Source organism: Electrophorus electricus, chromosome 2 (assembly GCF_013358815.1).
Source record: "Electrophorus electricus isolate fEleEle1 chromosome 2, fEleEle1.pri, whole genome shotgun sequence".
Taxonomy (NCBI): Eukaryota; Metazoa; Chordata; class Actinopteri; order Gymnotiformes; family Gymnotidae; genus Electrophorus; species Electrophorus electricus.
In genome coordinates, this window is record NC_049536.1 from 10,761,212 (window position 1) to 10,777,448 (window position 16,237).

A 16,237-nucleotide genomic window follows, 5' to 3' on the forward strand; every position below is an offset into this window, starting at 1 on the left:
TGTGTGTGAACTTGTTTGTTTGCATGTGAGCTAGAGAGATTAATGTGTTTTTAAACTTTAGCGATTGTGCTGTTAGCTATGCTTTTAACAGCTCTCAGAACTAGAGGGAGTCTGAGGGAGAGCATGATGGGGGTACTCTGCTCCATCTGCCAGCCTGCCTCTGTCTCAGACGAACACTGTGCCCAAATAAAGATATCTGATGGCTTTACTCCTGTGAAAAAGAAATTCAGGGATGACATTTTGAGATCTGAGAAGATTCCTGACCTTCTTCAAGAATCCAGGGGCTCTGTACTATTTTTTTCCCCCACACATACGTTATTCAGTGATGATCATTTGAAAATATGCTTTAGTATACTTGCTGGTCCAAAGGGGATATTGAGTTAGAGCACTGTAGTTGTGGAATATGGTTTCATTCCCTTGCACTAGAAATGAATGAAACAACCAGACCATTGGCTAGACAGCTGTAGTGACCTGGGGCAGGCTCCAAACTTACTTCAGCCAAGGACATAGACATATACACACGCACGCATGCACACGCACACACACACACACACGCACACACGCACGCACGCACACACAAAGAAACAAACAAATAAATAAATATGCACAGCGGACAGAAAACAAGAATGAGAAATGCATAGACAAAGAGTGAGAGCCCTAGAAAGTAAGGTGACGGGATTATATAAGTATATAGTGTAGACTAGGGTTTGCTTGTTTTCAGGCTTGTTTTCTTCTATGGGTCAGTCTGATTGTCTGAGCTTACCTTTGGGAAAAAATACTGGGAAAATAATAATGATCTTTGCCGGGCGCCTTAAGCCGTCCCTTCTCTGTATTGTCTGCTGGTCCTGACGTATGGGCCCTGTGAGAGACTGTGTCAGTGCTGAAGGGCTCTTCTGTCCTGCCCAGTAAAGGCATTCATCACACTCCTAAGACACGGAGAGGCCACAACACTAAAGGGCTGAGTAGCGCACGCCCATCAGCTTACCACTGCCTCCAGCTAACTGTCACACACGCCCTTTCCTTCCAGCACCGTGAAAACAGACCTGACACAGCATGACATACCAATACGTGCCACGACTCAGCGGTCGTCCTCGAGCAGAGGACCGTGCATCTGCTCGGCGTGGCCCAGGCCCAGTCACTGGCCCGCCACCTTAGAGCCACTTCTCTGTTCTTGCTGCAGGTGGGGCCCGCCCCCATGCTCGGTTCTCACCTTATATTCCCTCTCCTCCCCGCCAGGGTGATTTGGTCAGACTTGGCATCCCTTGAGTCATGACCGGGTGTCAAGGGGGATGGGAGGCCTGGTTTTAAATCCTTAATGAAGTCTGAGACCCGCCGCATGTGTGTGTGCGTGGAAGAGTGAGGGAGAACGTGGTGCGTGGTGATAATTGCCTCCTGTCTGGTGGCAGGAGAGAACCTCCTGTTCTCAGCACGACCGTTTGATATGAGAGAGCCATTACTACAAGCCATCTTTAATGAAGACAGCAGGCAATGAAGAGAATTTCACAGAGCCTTTTTAATAGACAGAGATGGTGCATGGTCACCTAGGAGTGACGTAAGATTCCCAGAGGAGAGACAGACCTGTTTTAACATTAATAATAGCTCCAAAGATGTTTGATATGTTGTAAACAGATCACGTTCTTGGTGAATTAGAAGCCAATTTATTGGAAGTCAGCATCAAGATCAATTACTTGACTTTTTATCATTTCCAGCCAATTTATGACAGCAGCAACTCCTCACCGCGATGGCGGTTCAGTGTTGTAAGAAACAAATTAGTTGTTGGTGTTTTAGTCTTAGCACTACGTTAAATGGATGTTTCTGAGGAAGATTCCAGTTTCTCCAAGAGAATAAAGCAAGTGCTTTGTGCATTAGTTTGCACAGTGAACTCACACTAACCCTCTGCACTCTTAGGTCAAATTTACTGCGGTTATGATACTATGGCTGTACTCTGAGCTAAAAGCAGCCCTTACAGTTTGCTTCAAACATCTGAACTACTTAATTAAGTTTTGAATTAGTATCTAATATTGAAAGGTAGTGCCATTTAAATAAGTGTAATGGTGAAGGTTTGATTTTCCCTGTAAATTCTATGATATTCAAGTCTGTAGTGTATGTACATTTTATACATCTGATCTAGATAATCAGCTGCAATATTGCTGTTAAAATTAGTTAATTTTCAGAAATTGGTTTTGAATTCATGTTGATATTTGCTTTTCACAGTCTGCACAGTTTTTTAAAACCAAAATATGGTCAGCCTAATTTGGTGAATTGGTCAGCCTAATCTGAGCGCATGGATGTGATTTCAGAGCTCTCCTAGGTCAGACAGCTTGTAAGGTATTTAACTTTTACAGAACAACTTGCTTCATAATGAGGAAATGAAAAGAAAACATGGTAGATAACAGGATATATTTTGTTAAACCACTGCTTTGGACAGCTTTCAAGAACACATTCACTATGTGGCTTCTCTGCTAACAGTGCAACCTCAGCCCCAGAGTCCATAAGTCCTTTGATGAATCTGTGCAGGATATGTTATGTATGTTGCAAATTCAAATAACACTGTCATTTTTTTTCAAAACCACACAGCTGTATAATACCTAAGTGATCTAGTTATTTAACTGAAACTGCTCAGATATCCAGTAGATTTAGTAATTATGTGTCCCTGATTATGTACCTCTCCCTGACCTGTATTCCCTTCCATGTTTTTTAATGGCAATACAAAATGTGTGACGTCTAGGGACATGAGACAACCTATGGCATACATTTGGATAAACCCATCTGTTTTCACACAAAACCCATCTTTTGTGTTTTCAGTCAAAATTCAGGAAATGTTTTCATATATTTAATTTCACCTACTGTTAAAACACCTTTAAACAACCACATTCCAAGTCATTATCACAAGATTTACACTCTTTTAAAAATTTTTTTAAGGTGTATTAACCTCATTTACATGAAACTATACCACTCAATTTTGAGTAAATTAGACTCAGTTTATCTTTTAATTGGAGTACCATAGACCAGGGGCTAGAGGAAAGCATTATTGAGTAATTATCGATAGCTGGAAGGCTAGACTGCTATATCAAAGTGTAGCCAATGCATTTGTTTTTCAAGCATTCCAAATGTAATCAGACTAAAACTGTCCCAAACAATGACCCAGGGAAGGAAGGGAGGCCAGGCTACATCCAGACACACCTTCCACTTCAGTGGGGCCCTCTTCTTCATCAGCTCATTCCGCCCCATCAGTTTGGTTTGTAGCCTGGCTCATATTCAGCTCATATTCAGCTCATATTCAGCTCATATTCAGCTCATATTCAGTCTTGTCTTCCATCTGCACTTCTGTTCCTTCCGTTTCGTCTGGTTCAGTGTTGTGTAGCACATTTCTCCCTTATCTGTGTCATGATCAAATATGTGAAGAAGAGTCTCACTGTCATGTAAGCAAGGACCCTGGATTCATACGCCTGGGCTGCAGGAACAGCTCTATGGAACTTGGAATAGGGTTTGTATGGGAGCCAACAAATTTTCCCCAAATTTCATGGGTACAAGGTACAATGAAAGTTATTATGAAAGTATACCAGCTCAGTAAGATGGGACAAAATCATAACTTTGTGTGTGAGTGAGAGACAGACAAGGAGAGAATTTTTATTCTGCATTATCTTGTAGTCTTACACATTGAATTTCTATGGCTGGTTAGAGCTGACTGAAACACCCAAGATGTAGAAAATTTGAAAAAACTACGTAATGTCAATGAAAATCACAGCACAAATGCACCTACTCCCATAGGAAATGACTGGTCTCTTCCTAATGTGAACATGCAGTAATAATCCAATAATAATGGCTCAATGACAAGGAAAATCGTCAGAAAGAACTGATTAAGCTCGATCCAAAGGAAAGCGCTGTTCAGTCAAAACAGCTGGTGTACTACATTAATAACATCATTAGAAAGAAGACTATTAATACAGTTTGTGCTTAGTGTCAATATTTCTGTAACAATGTAAACCATAGCTGTATTTTTACAGTAACTTTGATGATTATGATTATTGAGAATAGGAATAAAATAGGGTCACAAATCTTATTCCTTATTCCTATTCTATTTAGTGTAACTTTTTAGAGTTTAAAGTTACTGTAACAGTGAAACCTTTTGGCTCTTCATACAAGGTTTTGTTTGGATTATATATATACATACAATATTACAATACTATTACAATATTACAGTATTTAAATAGATTCAATGGGTTTCTTCCTTTAGGGTCATTCCTTTTGATCAGAACAAGATCATTCATGAAAATCTCTGCATGTACGTACAACCACTAAAGGCTCTGCCTTACTCCTGAGCCTCTGCTGTTACCCTCCAATCACATTACACTCGTTAAGCTTGTTGCCTGCGGCTATGCTCTGATTGGTTAATGTTATAACAAGGAGCTCTGCATCAATTAGGAGGGAATGCCGAGGCTTTGGCAGCAGTAGCTTGGTGGATTATGGCTGCGGAACTGGAGCACAGTGGGGTTGGATGGGTCTCAGTTTGATCTCAAAGTGCTCCCAATAAATGCTGATGTAATGCCAGAAGGTGGAAGTACCAGTTCTCTGCTCAGTGCTGCTCAGCATGGCTCAGAACCCCAACCTGTAGTCCAACTCCCACTGCTCCCAACCCTGTAACAATGCCCTGAGGAAGAACACACCCTGGTCCATGGTTCCATCAGCAAACCTAAGTGTGATTCCATTGCAAACCAATAAAAAAAGGCAAACCAGTGATAAAAACCTGAAGAGTTAGGCCATGCACAAGTGTATATGTGGCAGAGGTTTGCCGTAATTGGCATGCGCTTGATCTGTGAAATTTGTGCATGTTTGTTTTGGGCTAGTGGTGCAGTAACAAGGTGAGTGAGATATTAGCTCATTCACTGCAAGCAAACACAGCTGGGAGTGAGCAAAGTGGCATTTCTCACTCACGTGCTCTCCCTCCCTCCACTATCTCAAATATCACTCATGTATCAGCAGGATGTTTATGAAAGTGAGAAATTTCTTCTCACTTGCTATTTCTCTCAGTTTATATTTAATGAGTTTTATTGGCTTGGCTGCCTTACATACATTATGATAGATGACAGGCAAGACAATAATACTAGTAATAATAAAACGCAAATAACAACATAAAAATGTAGATATGTAGATATTATTTACAGTGTTTTTTGTTTTCTATGTACATGCAAATTCATAAATACCTCTCTCTCTCTCTCTCTCTCTCTCTCTCTCTCTCTCTCTCTCTCTCTCTCTCTCTATATATATATATATATATATATATATATATATATATACCCATAAACAAGAATGACATATGAACAGACTAGTTCATATGTCATTCTTATATGTCATCTTATATGTCATATGTCATCCTATGGCTATGACATTTCAGTAAATGTTGGTGTCCTCTTCCAAGATTGTCCATTTCCCATTGGAAGGAATGTGGGATTTTGTTTGTTTACTTTGTTGTTTGATTCTATTTAAAATTTTTATTTGCAAGGGGAAAATATATTTGTCTCCGCATTAGCAATTTTATAGAAACCCAATAGTCCCATGACCACCATATGTCTCTATTTTATATTCTTTTCTTCATTTGTTAGATGTAGTTCATCCAGACTTGTTTTATATATTGTTTTATAGATCCATTTCAGTTGACTTTAACAGTTTAACCATTTGAGAGTAACTAGTTTCAACAGAAATACTGATCTCTCTCTCTCTCTCTCTTGCTCTCTCTGTCTCTCTCTCTGTCTCTCTCTCTCTCTCTCTCTTTCTCTCTCTCTCTCTCTCTCTCTTTCTCCACGTCTTTCTTTGGCTCTACGTCTCTCTTATTCTCTCTCTTTTTTCTTCTGTGTTGGATACATTTGGGAGACCTGATGAGTCAGTCTACTGAGGAGTGCTATGACACAATAGTGTGTCTTAAAAAAGTGAAGTTTATTTCTATAGTGGCAGAACATTATGCAGAAAAGTTTGGATCTTAGTTTTATTCTTATGGTTTTGTTCTTATGGTTTTGTTCTTTGGTTTTGCTATGCACAACTCGCTTTACATATGCCCAGTACTGTGTACTGTACTAAAAAATTGCACTGTCTACTCATTTTGTATTTGTCCTGTATTTATTATTGTTTATTTAATGTTTATTTAATGACATTTTGCACTATATTGGACTGTTTGCACTTGTGTAGCATGTTGTCTGTTGCACTCTTTATGTTGCACCATCGTCCTGGAGGAACACTGTCTCGTTTTTGTTGTGTACTTGTATATAGCTGAAATGACAATAAAACCTCTTTGAACTTGAACTTCATCCCCGAGAAAAAACTGGCAAGAAAGCAGATCCAGACTGGTGCTGTTCTTGGTGCGAGTTACTTGATGAAGTGGTAAGTAGAAAGGAAAAGTGGAGAGACTGAGAGAGCCAGGAGAAGGAAGGAGGTGAATGGGACAGAAGGTGAGATAAAGAGAGAGAGAGAGAGGGAGAGAGAGAGAGAGAGAGAGAGAGAGAGAGAGACAAAGAGAACAAGGATGAGAAGGATGGTGGGAGAGGTTAAGGAGAGAGAGGGAATAAATGAAAAGATTCAGTCCTGACATTCCTGGCCATCAGAGAATTCCTCCACAAGGCAGAGCTGCTTCATAGAGAGGAGAAAGCCTGTTTAGAAACCAGACTGCTGTTCTAGAGACTGCGTCTGGTGTCATTGCCTTTATCTAGGTGTGTGTGTTTGTGTGTGTACACATGCATTTATCTGTGCCTTTGCTTCCAGCTGATTATGTTACTGAATTGTCACCTCACACACACACACACACACACACACACACACACACACAGACAGACACACACAGACAGACACACACACATGCATGCACGGCCACCAGTCCTTCCTCATTTTCCACAGACAGCTCTGGGGATATGCGTCATTCATCTTTTTCTTCACCTCCAAGCTTCACAGTTGACACTGTTGCTTTCTCTTCTTCAGTCTTTTTGATTGCCACTAGTATTCTTCTCCCTCACGCTCCCCTTTTCCTCTTTCTTGTTGCCATCCTCCTATCTTTCCTCACTCTTTCTCTCACTTTTTCTCTTTCTTCTGTTAATCTATTTTAAACCTCTCCTTTCTCCTCCTTACTCCCACTCATTTTCTCTCTTGCTCTCTCTCTTTCTCTCTGTTTTTGAAATCTTTCTGTGATGCTTTAGAATGATAGATGAGTTGCCCTTGATAACTTGTTTTTTTCAATCAGAACCAAGGCTACTCTGCATCCTCAAAACTACTAGCCTCTGTGTGTGAAGATATGTACTAAAGTAGAATGTGCCATGTAAGATATTCTAATAATATTTGAATTATATTTCTACCTGGAAGTTGGCGTATGTTTGTGTGTGTGTCTATATGTGAACATAGGTAATTCATACAGTTAATACATATCACAGTTCTAAAGGACAACAGACATGTGAATGGGTTAGCTTTTCTCTCATAGGGCTCAGATTTTGTCTTTTACCAACCTAACGTAAAATGTGGCTGTCAACTGCTAAGGCCAGTCATAGACCTAACCTTTACCAGTTACACACCTAACCATTGGCAGTCATAGACCTAATCATTACCAGTCGTAATCCATTACCAGTCATAAACCTAACCATTACCAGTCATAGACCTAACTATTACCAGCCATATACCTAACCATTACCAGTTATAGATCTAACCATTACCAGTCATAGACCAAACCTTTACCAGTTACACACCTAACCATTGGCAGTCATAGACCTAATCATTACCAGTCATAAACCTAACCATTACCAGTCATAGACCTAACTATTACCAGCCATATACCTAACCATTACCAGTTATAGATCTAACCATTACCAGTCATAGACCAAACCTTTACCAGTTACACACCTAACCATTGGCAGTCATAGACCTAATCATTACCAGTTGTCATCCATTACCAATCATAAACCAAACCATTACCAGTCATAGACCTAACCATTACCAGCCATAGACCTAACCATTACCAGTCATAGACCTAACCATTGCCAGTCATAGACCTACCTTTTACCAGTTACACACCTAACCATTGCCAGTCATAGACCTAAGCATTACCAGTCGTAATCCATTACCAGTCATAAACCTAACCATTAACAGTCATAGACCTAACCTTTACCAGTCACATACCTAACCATTACCAGTCATAGACCTAACCTTTACCAGTCATAGACCTAACCTTTACCAGTTACACATCTAACCATTACCAGTCATAGACCTAATCATTACCAGTCCTAATCCATTACCAGTCATAAACCTAACCATTACCAGTCATAGACCTAACTATTACCAGCCATAGACCTAACCATTACCAGTCATAGACCTAACCATTACCAGTCATAGACCTAACCTTTACCAGTTACACACCTAACCATTGCCAGTCATAGACCTAATCATTACCAGTTGTCATCCATTACCAGTCATAAACCTAACCATTACCAGTCATAGACCTAACCATTACCAGCCATAGACCTAACCATGACCAGTCATAGACCTAACCATTACCAGTCATAGACCTACCTTTTACCAGTTACACACCTAACCATTGCCAGTCATAGACCTAAGCATTACCAGTCGTAATCCATTACCAGTCATAAACCTAACCATTACCAGTCATAGACCTAACCATTACCAGCCATAGACCTAACCATTACCAGTCATAGACCTAACCATTACCAGTCATAGAACTAACTTTTACCAGTTACACACCTAACCATTGCCACTCATAGACCTAATCATTACCAGTCGTAATCCATTACATCATAAACCTAACCATTACCAGTCATAGACCTAACCTTTACCAGTCACATACCTAACCATTACCAGTCATAGACCTAACCTTTACCAGTCATAGACCTAACCTTTACCAGTTACACACCTAACCATTACCAGTCATAGACCTAATCATTGCCAGTCGTAATCCATTACCAGTCATAGACCTAACCATTACCAGTCATAGACCTAACCATGACCAGTCATAGACCTAACCATGACCAGTCATAGACCTAACCTTTACCAGTCATAGACCTAACCTTTACCAGTTACACACCTAACCATTACCAGTCATAGACCTAATCATTGCCAGTCGTAATCCATTACCAGTCATAGACCTAACCATTACCAGTCATAGACCTAACCATTACCAGTCATAGACCTAACCATTGCCAGTCATAGACCTAAGCATTACCAGTCGTAATCCATTACCAGTCATAAACCTAACCATTACCAGTCATACACCTAACCATTACCAGCCATAGACCTAACCATTACCAGTCATAGACCTAACCATTACCAGTCATAGAACTAACTTTTACCAGTTACACACCTAACCATTGCCACTCATAGACCTAATCATTACCAGTCGTAATCCATTACGTCATAAACCTAACCATTACCAGTCATAGACCTAACCTTTACCAGTCACATACCTAACCATTACCAGTCATAGACCTAACCTTTACCAGTCATAGACCTAACCTTTACCAGTTACACACCTAACCATTACCAGTCATAGACCTAATCATTGCCAGTCGTAATCCATTACCAGTCATAGACCTAACCATTACCAGTCATAGACCTAACAATTACCAGTCATAGACCTAACCATGACCAGTCATAGACCTAACCTTTACCAGTCACATACCTAACCATAACCAGCCATAGACCTAACCATTCCCAGTCATAGACCTAACCTTTATCAGTCATATACTTAACCATTAACAGTCATAATCCATTACCAGGCATAGACCTAATCTTTACCATTCGAAGGTTTACACATGCGATTGAACAACTCCTAAGAGCCCATTTCTGTAAAGCTCCCATAACTTTACTCCTTTTATCTTCTATGTTGCAATACAAGGGCAGGGTTGCTGGGGGAATGTACTGTATGTCTTACATGTGCGGACATGCTCTGGACATCTAGCTGGGAATATTCCCACCTGCCTCATGACCTTTTCCTGAATGCAGGCTGAACAGCTCACAGAGGCTCTAGTGCCTGACCATATTAAGTAATCGGAAGCGTTATAAATGATTTGTAGAGAGAGTGTGAGAGTTATTATGAGAAGAAATGCAGGTAAAAGGAGCCCAGAAGGGCGAGATTGCCTCTTCGTTTCAGCCAGGCGGGACAATTGATGGTGTGGAGAGTCTCTCGTCACGAGGGTGAGAGCCTACACGATGTTTCTCTTTTCAGAGCCCAGGAGCATGAATCATATTCCTCCATTTACCACTGAGGGACCTTTTTTTTGTTGCACAATTTCGATATACTTGGGATTGAAAATGTGGATGTAGCAAGTCCCTTATTTTGGCAGTAAGCATTACCGGGCAGACCAGGCACTATGCCCCTGCTCTCAGACCTGCTTCCCTTGCCCAAATCCTGCCTCATTAACCATTATACGTCGGGAAGATACTGCCATCGGCTCCTCATAGAAGGCCTGTTTGTAAGTTTTCACTAGCTCTTGGTATGATTGGCTGATACTTCTGATGAGTTTTCCAGTTTTCCAAAGCCATGTGTCGATTTGGAATACCTTTGTTTTTTTCTTTAGTGTTCTTTTCTTTTCTTTTTTACCTTTTTTATCATTTTTTATACGTCATGGTGGGATATAGAGAGGACGGAACGCGCTGCCTGGCTGTGATTACAGCAGCGTGATGTCTGGCTGTGGTTAGAGTAGCGTGATGTCTTGGTGTGTGTAGGTATCTGTGCTGACTCGTAGGTATATGAGCTGTCTCATGAGTGTGACTGTGTTTTTGCTGACCGCCATCACAGTGCATGTCTGCTTTTTTTGGCTAGGTGTTTTCTGGCTGAACCTCTGTCTGAGGCTTCACCTCCAGGGTCTGTACTGTGTCTTACACTCAGTGGACCTTTAATTGCTGGTTCCTGATTGTAGTTGAAGGTAATATAAGCCATCTGAAAATGCATGCTGGCTGTGTGCAAATACGTGCAGTCTCTCTGTGCAGATACATGTGGTCTCTCTGTGCTAATACAGCAGTCTTTCTGTGCACACACACATGGTCTTTCTGTGAAGGTACACACTGAGTCTCTGTGCAGATACATGTGGTTTCTCTGTGCAGATACATGCAGGCTCTGTGCAGGTACATGCAGTGTCTCTGTGCAGATACATAAAGGCTCTATATAGATATATGTAGATACAGATACATGTGGTCTCTCTTTGCAGACACACATGGTCTCTCTGTGCAGATACATGCAGTCCTTCTGTGCAGACACACGTGGTCTCTCTGTGCAGATACATGCAGTCCTTCTGTGCAGACACACGTGGTCTCTCTGTGCAGATACATGCAGTCCTTCTGTGCAGAAACACGTGGTCTCTCTGCAGATACATGCAGGCCTTCTGTGCAGACACACGTGGTCTCTCTGTGCAGATACATGCAGGCCTTCTGTGCAGACACACGTGGTCTCTCTGTGCAGATACATGCAGGCCTTCTGTGCAGACACACGTGGTCTCTGTGTGCAGATACATGCAGGCCTTCTGTGCAGACACACGTGGTCTCTCTGTGCAGATACATGCAGGCCTTCTGTGCAGACACACGTGGTCTCTCTGTGCAGATACATGCAGGCCTTCTGTGCAGACACACGTGGTCTCTCTGTGCAGATACATGCAGGCCTTCTGTGCAGACACACGTGGTCTCTCTGTGCAGATACATGCAGGCCTTCTGTGCAGACACACGTGGTCTCTCTGTGCAGATACATGCAGGCTATGTCCCTCTTCCCATGTCCCTCTACTCCTTGTGCCACTGCGCATGCACATATGTACATGGATACGTTGTGTGCAGGCACGCTCACTACTGAGATAAAGAGCAGAGACATAAAGCACAGAGACTATACATAGACTCAGCACTCCCATTTCCTTACATACTCATAGACATGCATGCACAGACACACACACACACACACACACACACACAAACACGCGTGCGCACACACACACTCATAAGAGCTGATTCATCTCTAGTGTCCTTGCTGTGGGAGATTGTGAGTGCTTTACCAATCAGAGCAAAGTATGGAGGAGTGTCACAGCATCACTCCCTTTGTTGTGAGTGGATATTAGCTGCACCATCCATAGCCACTCACCTCCATCTCCAGCCTGTTATGTTTTGTCTCAGGGAAAAGAGAGCACAGACATACAGCCAGTTAGCCTCAGACTCACTGAGGCCTTAGTGGGAATGTCATACTGCCTATTGCCTGCTGACATCCAATATAACACATGCAGTGCACTAATGTACAGAACATGTATTTTCCCACACACCAGATGCAATGAACCATGAAAATATACCACGGCATTCCCTGAAATCCCACTTAACAAACTCCATAAATAAGTGGACCCTTTTAAGTAAACTTAGTTGTACAGAAATATTATGCACTTAATTTCTGAGAAATATGGCACATTTTATAATCCACCATACTCACAGATTTGGATTTTCTAATCTGTGTACTAAAAAAACTCTTCGAAACTCCTAAAGAGGGTGACTATGTGACCTGAGGTGCTCATCCATACAGCAGCGCAGGGATGAAGCAGTAGGCTGCTGGTAGACGCAGAGGACAGAGAAATAGCACACAGCTTTCCCCAAATGCAAGTGCTCTCCATTAGGGCTTTTTAGGGGATTAGTTCAATGAAACAACCCCTGAGCAGTCCCTCACCAGCATGGAATCCCTGGAACATTCTGGAATAGCCAGCATGGGTGAAGTTCTCTTTTAAATGCTTACAGGCTCATTAGTAGCCCGCCCATAGTATGATGGTGTAACTTTATGGATCTGGGAGCTGGTTCGGGGGGCCGGGCTGGTCTGTTGAGCACAAGGCTCAGTGCTGAGGTGGGGTTGGCCAGTGATGGCTGTGAGGGATTCAGTACATGTGATAAAACAAGCTCGCTATCTCCATCGAATTCTCTCTGCTCAGGGCGAGAGTCGAACTGCTGCAGGGCGATTGAGTTAAATTGGCTATTTCCATATAAATATGCGTGTGCCATAATTACAGTTGAAATGGTTCAAGATGGGCAGTGCGATTCTAGCAATCAGAGACAGACAGAGAGAGACACAGCGTGACAGGGAGAGGTGGATAATAGCTTACATACAGACAAAGTAGTTAGCCTCTACCACCATATTCCTCTCATAGGCTTAATTAGGAGGCTGGCAGTCACTATCCCCTTTCTTACTCTTTCACTCTTGTGGTTTCACTCTTGCCTGTTTCCAGGGGAAAAGGGGAAAACCAGGACTGGAGTCAGTGGGCACTCCAGACTCTGCGCGAGGCCGAGGAGAGAAGAAAGCCATCAAGTAGGTGGAGGGTGCCCCCTCACACACACACACACACACACACTCTCTTTCTTAATCTCTATCTCCCTTTCTCTCTGTCTCTCTGTCTGGGCTGGGCTGGGGTGGCATCGCTCTGATGGTAAGGCTGGTAAGACTCTTGGTAAGGCCAGATGGGAGTCACCGCGCTCCCTCTGATGATCTTTAACTCCCCAGCGACCTGTCTCTTCCCCCTGCCGATGGCATGCGATGGTCATGTGACTTACACCGCCAAGCTCCATCCAAGCTCCTTGCGTCCTTCCCCTTCGAGCAGCTCTGCACGGCTGCTTCTTGTTTTCTCTTTTTCCTCGTCATCGTCGTCGATGTTCTGTTGGAATGTTAACCGGTTTGGCAGCCGCCCACAGGAATCTTACTTGACAGCAAAATGTTGCCTGCTGCAGCATTTTAGTTAAAAAAAAGGGCCTAAAAAACAAAGATGCTTCAATCAGCTTACTCAGTGCAAAGCAAAACCTCTTTCCTCCTTCATATTCACAGAGGAGCGGCTTTTACATTTATGCACGATTCCGCTTCTTTGACTGATAACATCCCTGAATGGTGTGAGCACTGCTAAAGTGTGTGCAATGGCAGAATGCGAAGCATGGAGAGTGGAGCACTTAGTGTATGAATCTGTACTTAATAGAGGATTTTTCTTTTGTGTGTGTGTGTGTGTGTGTGTGTGTGCCAGGTGCTTGTCAATCTTAAGTGTCTCCTGTGAGCGGGAGTTAAGTGGGATGGCTGGGGTATGCTTGTGTGCACCTGTTGCTGTTCTTGATGCCACGCCCTGGTAAAGGCAAGCCCTTCCCTCCTGCCTCTGTAGAGGTCATTTATTCCCTCATTTATGACTCCAAAATGGAGTTTGATTGCTTCCGCAAAGCAGCCGTACGCGGTGAATAATGACGCGGGGAATAATTGTCTGCCTGCAGGTCGCGCCGCACGGACTTCCTCCTGCACCTCACGGGCGTGTGGTCTAAAGAGGCTTGTTTGCTTTGGCTGTCACTGCGGGGGCCTAGGAGACTTCCTGTTATCTGTGTGCCTTGATCTGTTGTTACTAATCCCGTATCTTTTTCTCCGAGATCTCTACATCAAGCGCAGGACAGCTGTGGCCGTGTGGCCTGCTGCTCCCCGACGCCTCTAACTCACAAATTCTCTCCTCTTTTTAGAATCAGTGTCTGTACATGATTGATTATGAATATTTAATTCTACCTTTGTATGACAGTTTAATTCATGTTTCCATGTGACCAGTCGTTGTTTTTGAAGTCCATACAATTCTTTTTCTTGCTCTCCATTTTCCTCTCTCTGTCTCTCTCTCTCACTGATGAGTATTTAACAAAAACAGCAGTGAATGTAGACAGCCATTTCCTTTCCAGTGCGTTTGCCACCAGGAGCTTCTAGTTCTTTCCTCCACTGACTCCCTTCTTATCTTTAGGTCACACTCTGCCAGTAGCAGAAGGAAGGCCTCACCTCCACGTCCAGCCGTGCTAACCCAAACGTCCCCAGGGTCCCCAGGCCTGCTCCAGTGCACTGGGTCCTGCTGGGCCTTTGTGAGGTCCAGGGAATCGTTCACATCTGTGCTACTAACTGCTGAATGGATGCGTGGATGCAGCATGGATGGGTGTGCTGTGTCTCACGGATGTGTGTGTCTCTCTCTGGCCTTCAGTGATCTAGACAGAGACTTTTGGAATAACAATGACAGCAATTCAGAGCAGCAGCGATGGAGCTCCTACCCACCCAAGGAGTTTGTACTAAACATTTCTCCCTATGCCCCTTATGGAGACCCTCGCCTCACACTCAAGTGAGTCTCTGTGCAGGCTGGTAAGAGACCCCACACTCACCTACCCAACCTACCTTTGACCCCTGACCCTTGGCAGGGCTGCAGCGTGCTGATGAGGGGGTGAACCTGGCCATTCCAGAAACGATGGCTTTGCACTGCTGTGGGTCCCCATGTGTGTGTGTCTGGCGGTGAGATTGCTGCTCTGAGCATTAGCCTCAGCCCACCCGTTTATCTCAATCATACACAAGCACAAAGCAAAACCATTTTCTCAGAGAAACTAAATGCATAAAACTGCATGGGTGGGAGCTTTTTAATAATCCCATTGTATTCATCCCTGGTACTTTCACACTTATTTCACACGGATTTATGATCACATTCAGTCGTGTGTACTGTTCACTGCTGTAGTGCAGTAAGACACTGGTTTTTCAGAAGGCAACGGCCCCTTTTACAGCTGGCAGTGTGTGTGTGTGTGTGTGTGTGTGTGTGTGTGCACCTTCTGTGTGTGGCTAAGGTGGAGGTGTGCGCGGTGCACATGCATCACGCGCTGCAACCACCTGGGTGCATCTGGACGTAGAGACTCACGCGGCGTTTAGTTTGCTGCTAATGCAGCCCAGCACTTTCACTGAGGAAGATCAGTGCTCCAGCTGATGAGCTTATAATGTTCATACGCCCTTGGTGAGTGCTTGTTTACATAATGCAATGGAAGAGTGAGATCCACTTGGCAGTGTTGCATGCATTACAAAGCAAAATGCATCTAATACAGTTTGCTAATAGTCTTTATATACATTTTGCATCCTATAGTGCCAGGTATAAAAGGGGACTTTATTAAGCCTTCGACTTTTAAAAATAAGTCTTTTTTTTCCCATTGAAATTCAAATCCAAATTCCACACTGAATAAATCCACAGTTGCCTTCACAACACTAATGTGTAGAGTATGAAGGCCAAATGAAGGGCATGCTTTAATGCTAGTGGTCAGCAGAACTTTGCAGGCTTGATTTAGCTCTGAACTTAGTTACTCAGGCTTGTTCTGCCCTCTTTACATGTTAAAACCCATAATTAAATATCCTTCATACTCCTCTCTGTCAGGCATTTTGGAGCGCAGTGCTATAACTCTCTCTCGTCCCTTATGGAGCCAGCCGGTTAATACT

The 16,237-nt window shown here is 43.0% G+C and overlaps 1 protein-coding gene across 5 annotated transcripts in view; it reads left to right on the forward strand.

Moving 5' to 3' along the window:
• The window catches only part of syt7a (synaptotagmin VIIa), an 83,289-nt gene that overhangs the window by 38,999 nt on the left and 28,053 nt on the right, over positions 1 to 16,237 (forward strand). For 4 of the 5 annotated variants that reach the window (XM_027027267.2, XM_027027268.2, XM_027027269.2 and 1 more), the window contains exons 3-4: positions 13,224 to 13,303; positions 14,976 to 15,110. In XM_027027267.2, the coding sequence (XP_026883068.2) occupies positions 13,224 to 13,303; positions 14,976 to 15,110 (215 nt within the window). The remainder of the gene's footprint in view (positions 1 to 13,223; positions 13,304 to 14,975; positions 15,111 to 16,237) is intronic. The other variant, XM_027027271.2, reaches the window with a different exon arrangement.